The sequence below is a fragment of the Pristiophorus japonicus genome, chromosome 1 (genome assembly GCF_044704955.1).
Source record: "Pristiophorus japonicus isolate sPriJap1 chromosome 1, sPriJap1.hap1, whole genome shotgun sequence".
Classification (NCBI taxonomy): Eukaryota; Metazoa; Chordata; class Chondrichthyes; family Pristiophoridae; genus Pristiophorus; species Pristiophorus japonicus.
The window spans coordinates 486,885,003-486,906,182 of NC_091977.1; the positions used below are offsets into that span (position 1 = coordinate 486,885,003).

The window sequence follows — 21,180 nt, forward strand, 5'->3', positions numbered from 1 at the left end:
TTCGAGTCTAAGCTATTTGTTAGGTTTTGGCTGATAAACTCTTCATACAAGTCAGGCAGGTGGCAATGGAAGCATTGGAGTAGTGTGAACATTGAAAGATAAGTTTGGATGAACAAGGAAATTTGGCTACTTTTGATCTCGTTCTTCCAGAATACCAATGCTACTATAACAACCTTTAAAACCCATTACAACCCTACCATCTTGCTATTACATGCACTAGCTGTTTCTTAAACAAGTCCAATGACCTGATCACAACCACTCTTCCTGGCAACTTGTAGATCACCTTTTGTGTCAAGAAAGACTTCCCGATGTCTGTTCTAAACTTGTCCTTTATAACCCTGTACCTCTCACCTCTTGTCCTGCATATTTGAAGATGTTGCCCTGGGTTTACTTTCTGTATCCGATTAAGTATCTTGCATGCCTCTATAATCTCCACTCCAAGGCATCTCTTTCTGAGGCTGATGCTTGTAACATCATTACTCCAACACAGGGTCAGCCTCGTTGCTGTCTTCTCCTCTGCCTCTAGGTCCTGGTTGGCCCTAAACTGTGAAGCATGCAGGGAAGGGTAAAATTCCTGATTTCCATCACTGCATTGCAAGCATGGGCCACATCTATAACTGGAAATTCTTCTGAGCCTAGCAATTAATATGCTTGAGCTCTGGATTAGCTTGACTTTGGAATGAAATATGAGTTCAGCTTGCAGTTGGCAAGGTCATGTCATAAAAACATAAGAATTAGGAGCAGGAGTAGGACATGTTGTGAATGCATGCTTTCCTATGGCAGATAATTAAAGAGTCCTGATGCATGATTTACAACATCCAAAATCACATATTCAGATATTTACTAGAACCAACAATCTCCCCTGTTTTGGTTGTTGATACTGCTTTCTAGTACTGTATGACTCAGTAATTCCTCTCAACCAGCACCCTACATTATTGCTGTACAATATACCTAGTGATGCTAATTCAACTCCCTTACGCTGTTAGGTTCAGTAACTATTCTTAACCAGCGCTCTGTATTAATGATTCTGCAATAGTTTACACAGGATTACATAGGATATATGGCACAGAAACAGACCATTCGACCCAACCAGTCCATGTCGGTGTTTATGCTCCACTCGAGCCGTCTCCCGTCTTTCCTCATCTAAATCTATCAACATAACCCTATATTCCCTTCTCCCTCATATGCCTCCCCTTAAATGTATCTATACTATTCGCTTCAACCACTCCCAATGGCAGCAAGTTCCACATTCTCACCACTCTTTGGGTAAAGAATTTTCTTCTGAATTCCCTATTGGATTTCTTGGTGACAATCTTATATTGATGGCCTCTAGTTATGCTTTTCCCCACTAGTGGAAACATTCTCTCTTTATCCACTCTATTAAAACTTTTCATAATTTTAAAGACCCCTCAGCCTTTTATCAAGAGAAAATAGATCCATCCTATTTATCCTTCCTCATATGTATACCCTCGCATTTCTGGTATCATCCTAGTAAATCTTCTCTGCACCCTCTCCAGTACCTCTATATCCTTTTTATAACATGGCGACCAAATCTGTACGCAGTGTGATCTAACCAAGGTTCGATACAGGTTTAGCATAACTTCCCTACTTTTCAATTCTATACCTCTAGAAATAAACCCTAGTGCTTGGTTTGCTTGTTTTACGGCCTTGCTAACCTGTGTCACAACTTTTAGTGATTTGTACTCCGAGATCCCTTTGTTCCTCTACCCCACCTAGTCTCGCACCCTCCAAGTAATAAGTAACCTCCCTATTCTTCCTAGTAAAATGTCATTCCTCACATTTATCTGTGTTGAATTTCGTTTGCCAATTATATGCCCATTCTGTAAGTTTGTTAATGTTCTCCTGTTTGTCGCAGTTCTCCTCAGTATTGATTATTGCCCCCAATTTGGTGTCATCCGCAAATTTAGAAATTGTGGTTTTGATTCCAAAGTCTAAATCGTTAATATAAATTGTGAACAGTGGTCCCAGCACTGATCCTTGTGCAACACCACTACCCACCGTCTGCCACTGTGAATAGCTACCTTTTACCCCTACTTTTTGTTTTCTGTCTTGAAGCCAGCTAACACCATTCTGTTACTTGTCCCCTGACTCCACATTCACCGACCTTGTTCATCTGTCTATTATGGGGTACCTTATGGAAGGCCTTTTGAAAATCTAGATAAATTACAGCTACTGCATTACCATTGTCTACTGTCTGTTACCTCTTCAAAAAATTCTATGAGGTTCGCCAAGCAAGACTTTCCCTTTTGAAAACCATGTTAACTATCATTATTACATTTTTGGTTTCTAGATGTTCTATTTTCTCCTTTAGTAGGGAATCCATTATTTTTCCGACTACCGATGTTAAGCCAACTGGTCTATAAATCCCTGGACATGTTCTATCCCCCTTAAATATTGGTATTACGTTCTATTGATGTTATTCAGTGTGGGGTTCAGCCAGTGCCCTATGTTACTGGCTATATCGGACTTGACAATCCAGTTGCTTCATACAGTCAGAATGAATGATTCCTCTCAGTCAGCACCCAGTCACTGACTACACTCCTCTTGTTAATCCAGCTCCATCACACTGTCAGGCTCTGTAATTCCTCGCAGCCAATGTTATTGATTGTATCTCTCCTGGTGTTAATCCAGCTCCCTCACACCGTTAGGCTCAGTAATTTCATTCCTTTTGCTTCCCGTGATCCAATCAGTAGCTACGGTTTAAACAAATAGTCAAACCAAATAGAGAGAAAGAAGAAATTAGAAGTCAAATGTCTAAGTGAGTTGTTTTGTAAACAGGTTAGTAAAAATAAACACAGTGCTGCAAACCCTGTGCCTCCAAGCACAAATTAACAATTGTCACGTTGCTCCTGAAATCTGCAAATGTGGAATTATGTACAACAGCAAAGTACAACAGCATCAGCTTTATGCCAAAAACATTTAAGTTAAAAACGAGAACAGAAAGTGCTGGAGATAGGCAGCGTTTCTGTCAGTATGTAAGAGGGAAAGGACATAGATCCTTCATCAGAACACAAGCTTTTTCACTCAAAATGTTAACCTAACTTTGTCTCTCAGATGCTGATAGGCTTACTCAGCATTTTCTGTATACTCAGATTTCCAGCATGGGCATTTTGTTATTAGTTGCTCAATTCTGCTGCTTAAACAATTTATTATTTATGTTATTTCTATGTGATTCTGACAGGTGAACTGTAAAACCACAGAGAAGCTTCCTGAAATTAGAATGTCTAAGTCTATGGGAGACTTGTTGGGATCGTTGTATCAGGGGAATGAGCGACATCGGAAACTGTCGACAGGTGAGGCAGCTGGTACAACCTTGATAAGTAAAATAACCAGCGAAGGTATGAGCTTGTTAGGCCCCCATGTGGCTCTCCGGATTTATCCAGTGAATGGCTGACCAAGAAGGACCCAAGATTAGCTGATCTCTGCCTGAGCAGCAGTGGTAGAAGGTGCTACAATAGGGAAAGGGAAATCAGGTAGGGTTCTCAGTTGGAAGCGTGCGTTTGTGGACAGTATTGGGCTGAGCTTTGATTTTTCCCCCCACTGCCCAATGGTGGAATGGCCTGCTCCCACTTGAATAATGGCCACTTACAAGAGGGTGTGCAGTCACTGTGGAACCTTACTCCAGCAAGGGGTTAACATTTTCAAAGGCTTGTGTCCCCACTGCTCTGCTCCTTGTCCAGTTTTTCCCTTGACTGTGAGTGCGGATATGCAACCTACTCCTGGGCCTATTTGTAAAATCCAGTTTGAAACCGCAGGTATAAATGAGTAAGCGTCTTGGGACGTTTTACTACTTTACAGACGCTATATAAATGCAAGTTGTTGTTCCAGGGAAGACCAGTGATGTTTTCTTAGTTGTGGTTTGTCCTCCCTTACCCCAGTTGAATGTCAGAGATTTGAGAATTCAGTAGAATGGAATCAAATCCATTGTCACCATTGCACAGCGTCCTGTACTGAGTAGGAGTTGTGTACAGACCTCCAAACAGTAATAGGGATGTTGGGGAGGGCATCAAACAGGAAATTAGGGGTGCATGCAATAAAGGTGTAGCAGTTATAATGGATGACTTTAATATGCACATAGATTGGGCTAGCCAAACTGGAAGCAATACGATGGAGGAGGATTTCCTGGAGTGCATAAGGGATGGTTTTCTAGACCAATATGTTGAGGAACCAACTAGGGGGGAGGCCATCTTAGACTGGGTGTTGTGTAACGAGAGAGGATTAATTAGCAATCTCATTGTGCGAGGCCCCTTGGGGAAGAGTGACCATAATATGGTGGAATTCTGCATTGGGATGGAGAATGAAACAGTAAATTCAGAGACCATGGTCCAGAACTTAAAGAAGGGTAACTTTGAAGTTATGAGGCGTGAATTGGCTAGGATAGATTGGCGAATGATACTTAGGGGGTTGACTGTGGATGGGCAATGGCAGACATTTAGAGACCGCATGGATGAATTACAACAATTGTACATTCCTGTCTGGCGTAAAAATAAAAAAGGGAAGGTGGCTCAACCGTGGCTATCAAGGGAAATCAGGGATAGTATTAAAGCCAAGGAAGTGGCATACAAATTGGCCAGAAATAGCAGCGAACCTGGGGACTGGGAGAAATTTAGAACTCAGCAGAGGAGGACAAAGGGTTTGATTAGGGCAGGGAAAATGGAGTACGAGAAGAAGCTTGCAGGGAACATTAAGGCGGATTGCAAAAGTTTCTATAGGTATGTAAAGAGAAAAAGGTTAGTAAAGACAAACGTAGGTCCCCTGCAGTCAGAATCAGGGGAAGTCATAACGGGGAAAAAAGAAATGGCAGACCAATTGAACAAGTACTTTGGTTCGGTATTCACTAAGGAGGATACAAACAACCTTCCGGATATAAAAGGGGTCAGAGGGTCTAGTAAGGAGGGGGAACTGAGGGAAATCTTTATTAGTCGGGAAATTGTGTTGGGGAAATTGATGGGATTGAAGGCCGATAAATCCCCAGGGCCTGATGGACTGCATCCCAGAGTACTTAAGGAGGTGGCCTTGGAAATAGCGGATGCATTGACAGTCATTTTCCAACATTCCATTGACTCTGGATCAGTTCCTATGGAGTGGAGGGTAGCCAATGTAACCCCACTTTTTAAAAAAGGAGGGAGAGAGAAAACAGGGAATTATAGACCGGTCAGCCTGACCTCAGTAGTGGGTAAAATGATGGAATCAATTATTAAGGATGTCATAGCAGTGCATCTGGAAAATGGTGACATGATAGGTCCAAGTCAGCATGGATTTGTGAAAGGGAAATCATGCTTGACAAATCTTCTGGAATTTTTTGAGGATGTTTCCAGTAAAGTGGACAAAGGAGAACCAGTTGATGTGGTATATTTGGACTTTCAGAAGACTTTCGACAAGGTCCCACACAAGAGATTAATGTGCAAAGTTAAAGCACATGGGATTGGGGGTAGTGTGCTGACGTGGATTGAGAACTGGTTGTCAGACAGGAAGCAAACGGGTACTTTTCAGAATGGCAGGCAGTGACTAGTGGGGTGCCGCAAGGTTCTGTGCTGGGGCCCCAGCTGTTTACATTGTACATTAATGATTTAGACGAGGGGATTAAATGCAGTATCTCCAAATTTGCGGATGACACTAAGTTGGGTGGAAGTGTGAGCTGCGAGGAGGATGCTATTAGGCTGCAGAGTGACTTGGATAGGTTAGGTGAGTGGGCAAATGCATGGCAGATGAACAGAGAGACAGACTATTATCTGAATGGTGACAGATTAGGAAAAGGGAAGGTGCAACGAGACCTGGGTGTCATGGTACATCAGTCATTGAAGGTTAGCATGCAGGTACAGCAGGCGGTTAAGAAAGCAAATAGCATGTTGGCCTTCATAGCGAGGGGATTTGAATACAGGGGCAGGGAGGTGTTGCTACAGTTGTACAGGGTCTTGGTGAGGCCACACCTGGAGTATTGTGTACAGTTTTGGTCTCCTATCTTGAGGAAGGACATTCTTGCTATTGAGGGAGTGCAGCGAAGATTCACCAGACTGATTCCCGGGATGGCGGTAATGACCTATCAAGAAAGACTGGATCAACTGGGCTTGTATTCACTGAAGTTCAGAAGAATGAGAGGGGACCTCATGGAAACGTTTAAAATTCTGACGGGTTTAGACAGGTTAGATGCAGGAAGAATGTTCCCAATGTTGGGGAAGTCCAGAACCAGGGGTCACAGTCTGAGGATAAGGGGTAAGCCATTTAGGACCGAGATGAGGAGAAACTTCTTCACCCAGAGAGTGGTGAACCTGTGGAATTCTCTACCACAGAAAGTAGTTGAGGCCAATTCACTAAATATATTCAAAAGGGAGTTAGATGAAGTCCTTACTATTCGGGGGATCAAGGGTTATGGCGAGAAATCAGGAAGGGGGTACTGAAGTTTCATGTTCAGCCATGAACTCATTGAATGGCGGTGCAGGCTAGAAGGGCTGAATGGCCTGCTCCTGCACCTATTTTCTATGTTTCTATGTTTCTATGGGCAGCTCCACTGTTCTCAGCCCCTTTTTCTTTAACATTATTATTTTTTTCAGTCTCATCCTGTCTCATCCAGAATTTTGTTGGCCAAGTCCTATATGGCACTAACTCTCATGTACCCAGCAACCCTGTCCTCGCCAACTCCTTAACCCTGAATGTCATTGTTTTTAACTCCCTTCATTTCCTTGCCACACACTATTTCTGCAGCCTTCCCCAGCTCAAGTCCTTTGCTCTGGTCTTCTGTGACCTTTCTGCCTCAACCCCGCTCCAGCGTTGGTTATCAATGCCTCTGCACTGTGGAACTCCGTTCGTCACAGCTCTCACCGCTTTCAAAAATCTCCTCAAAATAAATCTCTTCAACTGCACTTTCTGTGACATCCCCTGACCCTTCTACTTGGTGTCCACTTCCTATCTGTAAAGCACTAAGGGGCATTTGTTACATTAAAAGGACTACATGAATGCAAGATGTTGCAGTTGTAGTTATTGAAGACCCCAGAATTTTGGCTCCTAGGTCACTACTCTAATACCTTGTCCAAGTATTCATTCTGTGTGTGTGAGCCCAAACAGTGAGTGTTGATAGGCTATTTGGCTAGGGAAGGTATTGTATTAGAGTTCAGTCCTGTCCTCAACTGATGTTCACAGACATCCACATTTTCTAGCAAGAGACATTGGATAGCGACCAGGAGCAAGAAAAGTGTCTGTTTACTTTTTTTATTTTCCCCTCATAGCCCAGAGTCAGAGGTTAATTGTAGCATCCCCTACCACCTCTCCCCGCCCCTCAACTGTTGGGCTGGCTGAGATCAACAAACTCAGCATCGAGCAGGCATTGAAGCCTGGGTCTTCTGATGTGTATTGTTCATTCCCAAAATGCACAGTGTCCCTGAAAATTTGCAAGGGCAGGGTCTCAGCAATTGCAGAGCTCCACCATTGACCCCATCAAAATTTATAGGGGTTCAGGCGGAGTGGGTCTTCGATGCTGTGTGGGTGCAATTACAAAAACTCCCCACTTGGCAAAGATTGCAGAAAAATGCTGTAACTTGGGAGTCTTGGGGTGGGGAGGGATGGCTGGGGGGAGATGGGAGTATAGTAATTTAAAAAAAATGGTAAGCCATCTCTGGCTTGCCCGCCCACCCTCCTCACCTGAAGGGGCCCACTTGTGCCCTTCTGGAAGCTGGTGCATCTCATCTCACTTGGCATCTGGTCTAAATGTAATGCCGAATCCCACTGAGGCTGAGGAAGCAGGAACTCCCAGTATGACAAGCCTCCAGCCTTGACTCTAATCCTTTCACAGCAGTGACCTTGTTTGGAGAGGGGGTTCAGGAGCTACTATAAACTTCCGTGTAGGCTGGAATCCCGTGTATCTGGGTCTGGACGGCGTTTCAGATGGTTCCACTGGATCCTTCCGGAGTTACGGCAGAAACCTGCCAATCCGAGTAGATTTACCCAGGAAGTTGTTGGGGAGCTGTGACATTCATTACTTTTGTTTGGAGCTTATTTTGTGCGAGAGTCAGGTTTAAATTAATGGGTTTACCCTCAAAGATGGATATTTCCGTCTACAGCCAAAGGCAGATTTTTTGTTATCAGAAGACTGACTCCAGTTCGTTTTTGTTAATCACATGCTTCCTGCAACATTGGCAGCTTAGGTAACTTCCTCTACTAGTTCCCACAAAGATTTGTGTATGTCAGTCAGTCTGATAACAGTCTTGACAAGTGGGGGGTTATTGCAGATGCACCCACTGGCTTTTGTGAGTGCAGAGTGCACAGTTTAACTCTTACAGAAGATAATTTTATTATTTCTATTTTTGGACAAAAAAAAATCCATAATAAACAGTAGAATGACTGTGCATTTATTTTGAAAGAAAAGCAAGACTTGCATTTATATCACGCCTTCCATAACCTCAGGACATCTCAAAGCACTTTATGACCAATAATGTGCTTTTGAAGTATTGTCACTATTGTAATGTAGGAAACGCTGTAGACAATTTATGCACAGCAAGGTCCCAAAAACAGCAATGTGATAAATGCTCAGATAATCTGTATTTAAGGTGTTTGTTGAAGGATAAAGGTGAGCCAAAACACTCTGTTCTTCTTCGAAATAGTGCCATCCACCTGAAAGGGCAGACGAGACAGCTGTTTAATGTCTCATCGGAAAGACAGCACATCCGATAGTGCAGTACTACCTTACTGGACTGTCGGCTCAAGGACTGGAGTTATCAAATACACTCCACAGTAGCATGGGTGGGGTGGACTGGGAGTAAGTAATGTCCTCCTAGATTTCCTTTAATGGTTTAACAGTCAGGCTAGAGTCTGACAGGAAAGCTCGTTACTGATAAGTTAACACTGATTCTTTTGATTCCCAAGACTTTCAACAGCATTTTCATAACAACACTTCATATCAGAAAATGGCACGTCTACTGACAGAAAGAGAATAAATGTTTCTGTCAGGGGATTTTTTTCTTTAAAATTTCTATTTAAAATAAAAATCCATTAAAATGACTGATAAACTCTCGGCTCTGTAGCACATGGAACAAGGACCGTGAAAATATTCCGCAGGTGCCCAGCAAAAAGAAGGAAACATTTGGAGACTGACCGAGAGCTTGGTCAAAGATGTGGGTTTTCAGAAAGGTCTTAAAGGAGGAGAGCAAGGGCAACTGGAGATGGCCAATAAATACCAGCTTTGCCAGCGATGCCCATATCCCCAAATACATAAATTGAGGATAGAAAAAAGTGAATACCTACCCTACCATCACCTATTAAAATTTGTAGCTTTTTAAATGATTCTAGTATCCTGACTTAAGCTACTCTTCCTGGCAACATGCAGCAGCTGCTGAATGTCCTCTGTATAAAGAAATACTTCACAGCGAACATCAACTTGTCCAAAATTCTGCTACTCATATCTTATCCTGCATTAAATCTCACTCGCCATCACTCCAGATCTCGCTGAACAGCATTGGTTCCTGGTCCTCCAGTGCCTCACATTAAAAAAATGTATTCTTGTCTTTAAATCCATCCATGTCCTTACACCTTCTCCGCACTCACCTCTCCAAACTCCTGGACATCCCTTTTTACCCACCACTGGCAAGTGTGCCTTTAGCTAGTTAGGTCCCACTCTCTGGAATACTCTCCCTAAATCCCTTCGCTCCTTCACCTCCTTTAAGACTCTTATTAAAACCCACATTTTTGACCAAGCTGTTGGTCATCTTCCTTCTTTTTGCTAAGTGAATTGCCTTGGAACGTTTTTCTATGTGGAAGGCGCTATATTAATGTAGATTATTTTTATTGTCTGTCCTAAATTACCCCTTACAACTCAGACCTGTTTTATGTGATGGGTCTGACTCTGCAGCACCAGCAAGTGATGGATGAGCAAGCACACACATGCAGTCTTCTGCAAGTCCCGTCGCGACAATCGCTGCAACTTTACCAATCGTCCACTCAAGGTTGGGCAGACCACACTGCTCGCCTGTGGATAGAAAAAATGGCTGCCAGTGCTCCTGGTGACAGTCCTGTGGACATGCTGGTGGAGGCTATCTCCAAGTGTTTCGAATTGGTTCTGGCGGCCACTTCATGCACTATTTATGATGCTGTAGGCAGCAACAGCGAGCTTAATCTTCATCCTGCATCCCCTACATAGAGAAGACAATTCCTCTGCAATCTATAACAGGAACAGGAATAGGCCATTCAACCCCTCGAGGCTGTTCCATCAATCAGTTAGATCATGGCTGCTCTGTACCTCAACTCCGTTCACCCGCCTATGTTCCATATCCCTTGATACCCTTACCTGACACAAATCTATTGATCTCTGCTTTAAAGTTTCAATTGCCCCAACATCCACAGCCTTTTGGCAAAGAGAGTGACAGGTTTCCACCAACTTTTGTGTGAAGAAGTGCTTCCTGATTTCACTCCTGAATGGCCTACCTCCAGGATTGTGCCCCCTTGTTTGGATTCCCACATGAACTCTATTGAATTCTTTTATCAGTTTAAACACCTCAGCTAGATCACCCGTAAATCTTACATACTCAATGGAATATAAATACAAGCCAAGTTTATGCAAGCTATCCTCATAATTTAATCCTTTAACCCACCTCCCCCCAACCCCACTCCTGGTATCATTCTGGCGAATCTGCGCTGCACATCAAAGCAGATTAACACCTCTAACATAAGTAGGGTAAGGAACATGTGTGTCACTGAGGAGCTCTTCAGACTGAACTCTTTTTGTTGCAAAAGATTTTCATAAAAGCAAATAAGCTCCTCACTATGTTTTCATTTGTTCTAATTGCCACAGGTTCCCTGCATACCGGTCGTAGCTCACCTCCGCCTGGGAGTGTCCCTGATGGACAGCAGCAATTTGCACGTCAAGGATCTTACACCAGCATCCATAGTGAGGGAGAATTCATTCCAGAGTCTTTGGAACAAAACGTAAGGGTCATTCTACCTGCCAGATTATTCTGCACCATACACAAAGGCTGGAGACACATGTTTCTATCCGGTGAAAGTAAATTTCTAGATGCAATAAGGATTATATGAGAAGAATTGTATGTCCTATATATTCTTGTCTTAAAGCAGTAAGTGCTGGAGGTACACATAGAAACATAGATTTTAGGTGCAGGAGCAGGCCATTCGGCCCTATAAGCCTGCACCCCATTCAATAAGATCATGGCTGATCATTCAACCTCAGTACCCCTTTCCTGCTTTCTCTCCATACCCCTTGATCACTTTGACTGTAAGGGTCATATCTAACTCCCTTTTGAATATATCTAACAAACTGGCCTCAGCAACTTTCTGCAGTAGAGAATTGCACAGGTTAACCACTCTCTGAGTGAAGAAGTTTCTCCTCATCTCAGTCCTAAATGGCTTACCCCTTATTCTTAGATGGTGACCCCTGGTTCTGGAACTCCGCAGCAATGGGAACATTCTTCTCGCCTCTAACCTGTCCAATCCCTTCAGAATTTTACATGTTTCCATGAGATCCCCTCTCATTCTTCTAAACTCCAGTGAATACAAGCCCAGTTGATCCAGTCTCTCCTCATATGTCAGTCCTGCCATCCCGGGAATCAATCTGGTGAATCTTTGCAGCACTCCCTCAATAGCAAGAACATCCTTCCTTAGATTAGGAGACCAAAACTGAACACAATATTCCAGGTGTGGCAATATCCCTGCTCCTATACTCAAATCCCCTAGCTATGAAGGCCAACATGCCATTTGCCTTCCTCGCCGCTTGCTGTACCTGCATGCGAAACTTCAATGACTGATGTACCATGACACCCAGGTCTCGTTGCACCTCCCCTTTTCCTAATCTGTCACCATTCAGATAATATTCTGTCTTCCTGTTTTTGCCACCAAAGTGGATAACCTCACATTTATCCACACTATACTGCATCTGCCATGGATTTGCCCACTCACCTAACCTGTCCAAGTCACCCTGCAGTCTCTTAGCATCCTTCTCACAGCTCAAACCGCCACCCAGCTTCGTGTCATCTGCAAACTTGGAGATATTACATTCAATTCCTTCATCTAAATCATTGATGTATATTGTAAATAGCTGGGGTCCCAGCACTGAACCCTGTGGCACCCCACTGGTCACTGCCTGCCATTCTGAAATGGACCCGTTTATTCCGACTCTGCTTCCTGTCTGCCAACCAGTTCTCTATCCACATCAATACATTACCCCCAATACCATGTGCTTTAATTTTGCACACTAATCTCTTGTGTGGGACCTTGTCAAAAGCCTTTTGAAAGTCCAAATACACCACATCCACTGGTTCTCCCCTGTCCACTCTACTAGTTACATCCTTAAAAAATTCTAGAAGATTTGTCAAGCATGATTTCCCTTTCATAAATCCATGCTGACTTGGACCGATCCTGTCACTGCTTTCCAAATGCGCTGCTATTTTATCTTTAATTATTGATTCCAACATTTTCCCCACCACTGATGTCAGGCTAACTGGTTTATAGTTCCCCGCTTTCTCTCTCCCTCCTTTTTAAAAAAAGTGGTGTTACATTAGCTACCCTCCAGTCCATAGGAACTGAACCAGAGTCAATAGAATGTTGGAAAATGATCATCAATGCATCCACTATTTCTCGGGCCACTTCCTTAGGCTGCATCCCAGAGTACTTATCAGGCCCTGGAGATGTATCGGCCTTCAATCCCATCAATTTCCCTATCACAATTTCCTGACTAACAAGGATTTCCTTCAGTTCCTCCTTTTCGCTAGAACCCCTAGTATTTCCGGAAGGTTATTTATGTCTTCCTTAGTGAAGACAGATCCAAAGTATTTGTTCAATTGGTCTGCCATTTCTTTGTTCCCCATTATAAGTTCACCTGATTGACTGCAAAGGACAACGTTAGTTTTCACTAATCTTTTTCTCTTCACATATCTATAGAAGCTTTTGCAGTCAGTTTTTATGTTCCCTGCAAGCTTCCTCTCATACTCTATTTTCCCCCTCCTAATTAGATCCTTTGTCCTCCTCTGCTGAATTCTAAATTTCTCCCAGTCCTCAGGTTTGCTGCTTTTTCTTGCAATTTATATGTCTCTTCCTTGGATTTAACACTATCCCTAATTTCCCTTGTTAGTCACGGTTGAGCCACCTTCCCCTTTTTATTTTTATGCCAGACAGGGATGTGCAATTGTTGAAGTTCATCCATGTAATCTATAAATGTCTGCCATTGCCTATTCACTGTCCACCCTTTAAGTATCATTTGCCAGTCTATCCTAGCCAATTCACGTCTCATACCATCGAAGTTACCTTTCCTTAAGTTCAGGACCCTAGTCTCTGAATTAACGCTGTCACTCTCCATCTTAATAAAGAATTCTACCATATTATGGTCACTCTTCCCCGGGGACCTTGCAGAACAAGATTGCTAATTAGTCCTCTCTCGTTACACAACACTCAGTCTAGGATGGCCAACTCTCTAGTTGGTTCCTCGACATATTGGTTGAGAAAGCCATCCCTAATACACTCCAGGAAATCCTCCTCCACTGCATTGCTACCAACTTGGTCAACCCAATCTATATGTAGATTAAAGTCGCCCATGATAACTGCTGTACCTTTACTGCATGCATCCCTAATTTCTTACATAAGAACATAAGAATTAGGAACAGGAGTAGGCCATTTAGCCCCTCGAGGCTGCCCCGCCATTCAACAAGATCATGGCTGATCTGGCCGTGGACTCAGCTCCACTTACCCGCCCGCTCCCCATAACCCTTAATTCCCTTATTGGTTAAAAATCTATCTATCTGTGATTTGAATACATTCAATGAGCTAGCCTCAACTGCTTCCTTGGGGCAGAGAATTCCACAGATTCACAACCCTCTGGGAGAAGAAATTCCTTCTCAACTCAGTTTTAAATTGGCTCCCCCATGTTTTGAGGCTGTGCCCCCTAGTTCTCGTCTCCCCGACCAGTGGAAACAACCTCTCTGCCTCTATCTTGTCTATCCCTTTCATTATTTTAAATGTTTCTATAAGATCACCCCTCATTCTTCTGAACTCCAACGAGTAAAGACCCAGTCTACTCAATCTATCATCATAAGGTAATCCCCTCATCTCCGGAATCAACCTAATGAATCGTGTCTGTACCCCCTCGAAAGCTAGTATATCCTTCCTTAAGTAAGGTGACCAAAACTGCACGCAGTACTCCAGGTGCGACCTCACCAATACCCTGTACAATTGCAGCAGGACCTCCCTGCTTTTGTACTCCATCCCTCTTGCAATGAAGGCCAACATTCCATTTGCCTTCCTGATTACCTGCTGCACCTGCAAACTAACTTTTTTTTTGGGATTCATGCACCCCCAGGTACGCTCGCGGCCTTCCGCGAGAGGTGGGCACCGGAGGGACTGGAGTGCATCATCACGCCCGGCAACCAAATTTTAATTTGATTTTACGTTTTAAAGTTTAATTTGTTTTAATTGCCGGTGCTTTTAGTGTCCCCCTCCCCTTTTATAGGGGGCACTGGAAAAAATGTGATTTTAGCGCCCCAAAAAAAAAACCCAAAAAAAGAAAAACACAAAAAAAAACACAAAAAAAAGGAAAAAAAGGGCCTTGTAAATGTCTGCTGTGTCATCCAGGGCGGGTGGCACGGTTTAATGTTTTTTGTTTTACAGATAGACTCTAAAAGAGTTTCATGCACCCCCAGGTCCCTCTACACCGCAGCATGTTGTAATTTCTCCCCATTCAAGTAATATTCTTGTTTGATGCCTTCCCCAACCTCACTACCACTGTTTGGTGGTCTGTACACAACTCCCACTAGCGTTTTCTGCCCCTTGGTATTCTGCAGCCCTACCCATACAGATTCCACATCATCCAAGCTAATGTCCTTTCTTACTATTGCGTAAATTTCCTCTTTAACCAGCAACACTACCCCACATCCTTTTCCTTTCTGTCTATCCTTCCTGGATGTTGAATACCCCTGGATGTTGAGTTCCCAGCCTTGGTCACCCTGGAGCCATGTCTCCGTAATCCCAATTATATCATAATCGTTAATAGCTGCATGCGCAGTTAATTCATCCACCTTATTACGAATGTTCCTCGCAGTGAGGCACAGAGCCTTCAGACTTGTTTTTTTTAAACACTCTTTGTCCCTTTAGAATTTTTCTGTAATGTGGCCCTTTTTGATTTTTGCCTTGGGCTTCTCTGCCCTCCACTTTTACTATTCTCCTTTCTATCTTTTGCTTCTGCCCCCATTTTATTTCTCTCTATCTCCCTGCATAGGTTCCCATCCCCCTGCCATATTAGTTTAACTCCTCCCCAACAGCACTAGCAAACACTCCCTCTAGGACATTTGTTCTGGTCCTGCCCAGGTGCAGTCCGTCCAGTTTGTACTGGTCCCACCTCCCCCAGAACTGGTTCCAATGTCCCAGGAATTTGAACCCCTCCCTCTTTCACCACTCCTCAAGCCACGTACTCATCTTAGCTTTCCTGCTATTTCTTGTTGAGTGGGGGGGCAGCGCTGTGTGGAGGGGTCAGGTTGGTGGAGGACCTTTGTCTTATGGATATTTAGTGTAAGGCCCATGCTTTCGTATGCCTCAGTGAAGATGTTGAGTATTACGTGATGTTCAGTCTCTGAACGTGCGCAGACGCAAGGGAACAGTAGCAGAATGGATAGCAAGCTGGCTACAAAACAAGGAGTAGAGGTTAAAGTAATTACTCAGATTGGCAAATGGTGGGAAGTGTTGTAGTCAGTGTTGTTATATAAGCCAATTTGTAAATAGCACAAACAGCAAATTACATGGAGAACCTGTTGATCTGTTTATCATGGTGTTTGAGGCAGGTGTGTTGCCAAAACAGCAGGGGAACTCCCCGATTTTTGAATAACACAATGAGACCTTTATTATCCACTTGACCTCATCATCATAGGCAGTCCCTTGAAACGAGGATGACTTGCTTCCACGCCAAAAAAGAGCTAGTTGAACAGACAAATGCCATCTGAAAGACAGCAGCTCCAACAATATAGCAACACCTCAGTACTGCTCTAAAATGTTAGCCTGGATTGTGAGTCCTGGGGCTTAAAGCCATAATTCTCTGACTCAGAGCCGAGACAAGCTTATACCTGTACTGTGATCTGGAATCAAAGTTACTGAATAGAACTTAAACAGCATTATGTTGTTTTGAGCATGATTGATGGCAGTTTATAAATATACAAGAAGCAACTATAAGCAGTGGGACGAAAATTCCTTTGCGTGATTTATTGTAACTATATTCATGATTGTGTCCTCTGCCCCTTATTTCTAATGAAAACTTGAACACATTTAAGATTCACTGTTTAAATGTAGGGGAATGCAGCAACCAATTTGCGCAGAGCGAGGCCCCAGAAATAGCAATGAGATAATCACCGGATAATCTGTAATAGTAATGTTAGTTAAGGGATAAATATTGTCCAAGAACTCCCCTGTTCTTCTTCAGAATAGTGCCATGGGATCTTTTATATACACCTGAGAGGGCAGACAAGGCCTTGGTTTAACATCTCATCTGAAAGATGGCACCTCAAGCAGTGCACCACTCCCTCAGTACTGTACTTGAGTGTCAGCCTAGATTTTGTGCTGGTATCTCGAGTGGGATCTAAATCCGCAACCTCTGACTCAGTGCTACCACTAAGCTGACACTTAAATGGCCTCAAAACTAAAGTTGAGGGGATATTTAGGTAACAAAATGTACTGGCTTCCTACACTCTCCTTCCAAGTTAACCATTGCATTGCCAATATATGCCTGATGTTCGTAACAGTGCAGGGGTTGATGATCACTAGATTCACTCCAAGTAGGTAATGTGTAATTACGTCCATATCAAAGAATGAACCAATTCTGATATATATGCAGTGCAGATTCATAAATCATTCGTAGTGGTGGATTGACATTCATTGTTGCAGATGATTAGAAATAAACCCATTCTCTTGTGAGGTTATCCACTTTGGTGGTAAAAACAGAGAGACAGACTATTATCTGAATGGTGACAGATTAGGAAAAGGGGAGGTGCAAAGAGACCTGGGTGTCATGGTACATCAGTCATTGAAGGTTGGCATGCAGGTGCAGCAGGCGGTTAAGAAAGCAAATGGCATGTTGGCCTTCATAGCAAGGGGATTTGAGTACAGGGGCAGGGAGGTGTTGCTACAGTTGTACAGGGCATTGGTGAGGCCACACCTGGAGTATTGTGTACAGTTTTGGTCTCCTAACCTGACGAAGGACATTCTTGCTATTGAGGGAGTGCAGCGAAGGTTCACCAGACTGATTCCCAGGATGGCGGGACTGACCTACCAAGAAAGACTGGATCAACTGGGCTTGTATTCACTGGAGTTCAGAAGAATGAGAGGGGACCTCATAGAAACATTTAAAATTCTGACGGGGTTAGACAGGTTAGATGCAGGAAGAATGTTCCCAATGTTGGGGAAGTCCAGAACCAGAGGTCACAGTCTAAGGATAAGGAGTAAGCCATTTAGGACCGAGATGCGGAGGAACTTCTTCACCCAGAGAGTGGTGAACCTGTGGAATTCTCTACCACAGAAAGTTGTTGAGGCCAATTCACTAAATATATTCAAAAAGGAGTTAGATGAGGTCCTTACTACTGGGGGGATCAAGGGGTATGGCGAGAAAGCAGGAATGGGGTACTGAAGTTGAATGTTCAGCCATGAACTCATTGAATGGCGGTGCAGGCTAGAAGGGCCGAATGGCCTACTCCTGCACCTATTTTCTATGTTTCTATGTTTCAGTTGCCAAAGTAGTTTGCGTGTGCGCGGTTCCAAAGAGCAGTACAAGAGAGGTAGGGGCTGAAATTCAGGGTCCCGATAAGGCCCGTTACCACCGTAATGTGGCGGCAAGGCGGCAGAATCTAATGGCCGCCAATTTCTGGTCAAATGGCCGCTGCCAGCCAAATTCAGCAAGAGGGTTTTTCTGGCGGTCCCCACTTCCGCCCCGCCACTGTCGAGCGGCCGTAAGTGCGTGCACCAACGAGACCCCCCACCTTCGTCGAAATTCAGGCCGAAAAATCTAATGCCCACCGAGCGGTGCCCCGACAGCTTTCTCTGTCGGTGCACCTTGTATTCTCTGTCGGTGCACCTTGTATTCTCTGTCGGTGCACCTTGTATTCTCTGTCGGTGCACCTTGTATTCTCTGTCGGTGCACCTTGTATTCTCTGTCGGTGCACCTTGTATTCTCTCTGTGAGCCCGGGCGGTGCGGCGGCCATTAAAGGCAAAGTCCCACCGCTGTGGCCGGCGTTAAAAAATTTTTGCTGGCTAGCTTCCGTGTCGGCCAGACTATTGTGCCCCGGCCATGGCCAGGTAACCTGATACCCCTTCTTGGGTGCCAGGCCGCTGGCCCAGCCAAAACCATCCCTGGTGGCACTGTGGCCAAACCTCAATAATTGCTGATACGTGGTGACGCAGACGCAGCGCAATGATGTCACCACCGCTCCGTTGCTGAATGACAGCGGTGGAGAATCCGTCCCTCCCCCACTTCCGCCCCTCACCAGCACATACTGCCGCATTTCCATCCCCATTATTGACCGACTTCCTGGCCGCTTCAAAAAAAAGGACAAGGAGCTGAATATCGATCAAGAGTCGACCTCATCCTACCCGGCGGTGAAAAGACTTTAAAAAACATTGTGCTCCAGGTTTCTGGCGGGCCTGAATTTCAGCCTGGTCGTGTTTTCTATACAGGTGAATACCTTTCTGCTTGCTGGGTTATGTTGCTGTAGTTCCCCTATTTACAGAGATCCCTTGGGGAGACTGTAGCCCATGCAAGGTAAGAGTGTAACTATAATAATTCCATTGGCTTTTAACATATCAAGAAAGAATTTATAGATTTACACAGTTGCATCCTTTTATTGCAGTGGATTCCTACCAGAATCAAAAGGTATAAACATTTTCAGTTGATATTTTTTCTAGATTTATTTCTATCTGTAGTTGCAGATATTTATTTAATGTGTAGATCTCCTAACCACGAGATCATAAAGCTGGCTGTTTCTCAACGTTTACTGTTCTTTCTGACCATAGGTGTTGGACCCGTTCAGCAGTGCTGAAGCATCACTGTCTGGAAGCTGTCAATCATTGGACAGATCAATAGACAGGTAGATACTTGCAGCTGTGTAAAACAAATTGGATAGCATCGAATTGTTGTGTTTTGCCTTTTATTATTAAGATAAGATCTTTTCTTTTGTTTCCTATTCTGTAGTTTGATTCAGTTGGTAGCACTGTCACATCAATATCAGAAGGTTGTAGGTTTAAGGCCCAGACGGTAATCTAAGCGGATGCTCCCATGTAGTACTCAGGTACTGCCGCGCTGTCATAGGTGCCATCCTTTGAATGAAACATTAAGCCGAGGTCCTGTTCATGTTGACATTAAATGCTGTAAAAAGAAAGGTGGTTATTTGGTATTCTGGAATGATGAGATCAAATGAGTTAAAGGGCCTTCTTCATCTATACCTTTCTTGGGCCATGTTTCATCTTTGTATTTGTCTTGGTGGTTGAGGACTAATATTGATCAAAATTGAAGAAGCACTTCCACAAGCCAAGATTAGCAAAATTGCCGGGAGTTTGCGGAGGCGACCACTCACCGCCCCGCACCTACCCCTTACTGCCTGAGGGGCATTGTAGCGCGTCAGTGCTACTCGGAACTACGTAAGCCCAAGTCAGCCAGTTGGCTACCGCCCCCAATTGTGGCGCAGGGCAATTTTGCCTCCTCCGTCCCTAATAACAGATTCTAGAATGTTTTCAAACCCAGGCTTGATGCCACCTGAGCACTAACTTGATTTATATAATCTCCTCTGCAACTCTTATCTTTCAATCTTGTGCTGTCCTGCACTATATAGGCCTTGGGCTTTCACCTAGTTTACTTGTATAAAAAAAACTCCCTTTCCTGAGAAGAAAAAGTCGATAGCAATTCATCTCCTTGTACAGTGTTCTACAGGCAAGTGACAAAACTTCTTGACGGAGGTGGCGGTCAAGGTCTGCAATCTAATGCACTGCTGCTTGAGTGACTGGGCTTCAAATACCTTGAAGAAAGTTTACCATAAATGAATATGACTGAAGGAAAATTGGAGAGATGTACAATTTGGTGTCCTAAAAGAGAGGTGGTTGTGCGTTAGTGACGAAAGATTTCCCAATCACAGCCATTTTACTGGGGAGGGGAAAATGCTAAGTGGTGATCAGATACCTCCCATTAGGGAGAAAGAGGAAGCCTCAGAGAGTGTCATCCCCATGGCTACTTCAGAGTGACACTGACCTGATACTTAGCAGTTGCCTATCCTTCTTATCTTGAGCTGCTGTTGGAATGAGGAATACTGGGTAATGGAAGAAAGATAGTTATTCTTAAATGTTGAATAAAGAAGGATCAAATTATAACCCTGCCCCACTCCCACCACCCAGGAGGCATTGATATCCAGGGGTATTCAACATTTAGGAAGGATCGACAGAAAGGAAAAGGAGGTGGGGTGGCGTTGCTGGTTAAAGAGGAAATTAATGCAATAGTAAGGAAGGACATTAGCTTGGATGATGTGGAATCTGTATGGGTGGAGCTATGGAATACCAAAGGGCAGAAAACGCTAGTGGGAGTTGTGTACAGACTACCAAACAGTAGTAACGAGGATGGGGACTGCATCAAACAAGAAATTAGGGATGCGTGCAATAAAAATACAGCAGTTATCATGGGCGACTTTAATCTACATATTGGCTGGGCTAACCAAACCAGTAGCAATGCGGTGGAGGAGGATTTCCTGGAGTGTATTAGGGATGGTTTTCTAGACCAATATGTCGAGGAACCAACCAGAGGGCTCGCCATCCTAGACTGAGTGATATGCAATGAGGAAGGTCTAATTAGCAATCTTGTTGTGCGAGGCCCTTTGGGGAAGAGTAACCATAATATGGTAGAATTCTTTATTAAGATGGAGAGTGACACAGTTAATTCAGAGACTAGGGGCCTGAACTTGGGGAAAGGCAACTTCGATGGTATGAGACATGAATTGGCTAGAATAGACTGGCGAATGATACTTAAAGGGTTGACGGTTGATACGTAATGGCAAACATTTAAAGATCACATGGATGAACTTCAACAATTGTACATCCCTGTCAGGCGTAAAAATAAAACGGAGAAGGTGGCTCAACCGTGGCTAACAAGGGAAATTAAGGATAGTGTTAAAACCAAGGAAGAGGCATATAAATTGGCCAGAAAAAGAAGCAAACCT

The 21,180-nt window shown here is 43.8% G+C and overlaps 1 protein-coding gene across 2 annotated transcripts in view; it reads left to right on the forward strand.

The window, feature by feature from the left end:
• Nucleotides 1–21,180, forward strand: part of map3k22 (mitogen-activated protein kinase kinase kinase 22) — a 168,469-nt gene that overhangs the window by 72,687 nt on the left and 74,602 nt on the right. For both annotated transcript variants that reach the window (XM_070876618.1, XM_070876628.1), the window contains 3 exons: nucleotides 3,203–3,314; nucleotides 10,799–10,932; nucleotides 18,995–19,068. In XM_070876618.1, the coding sequence (XP_070732719.1) occupies nucleotides 3,203–3,314; nucleotides 10,799–10,932; nucleotides 18,995–19,068 (320 nt within the window). The remainder of the gene's footprint in view (nucleotides 1–3,202; nucleotides 3,315–10,798; nucleotides 10,933–18,994; nucleotides 19,069–21,180) is intronic.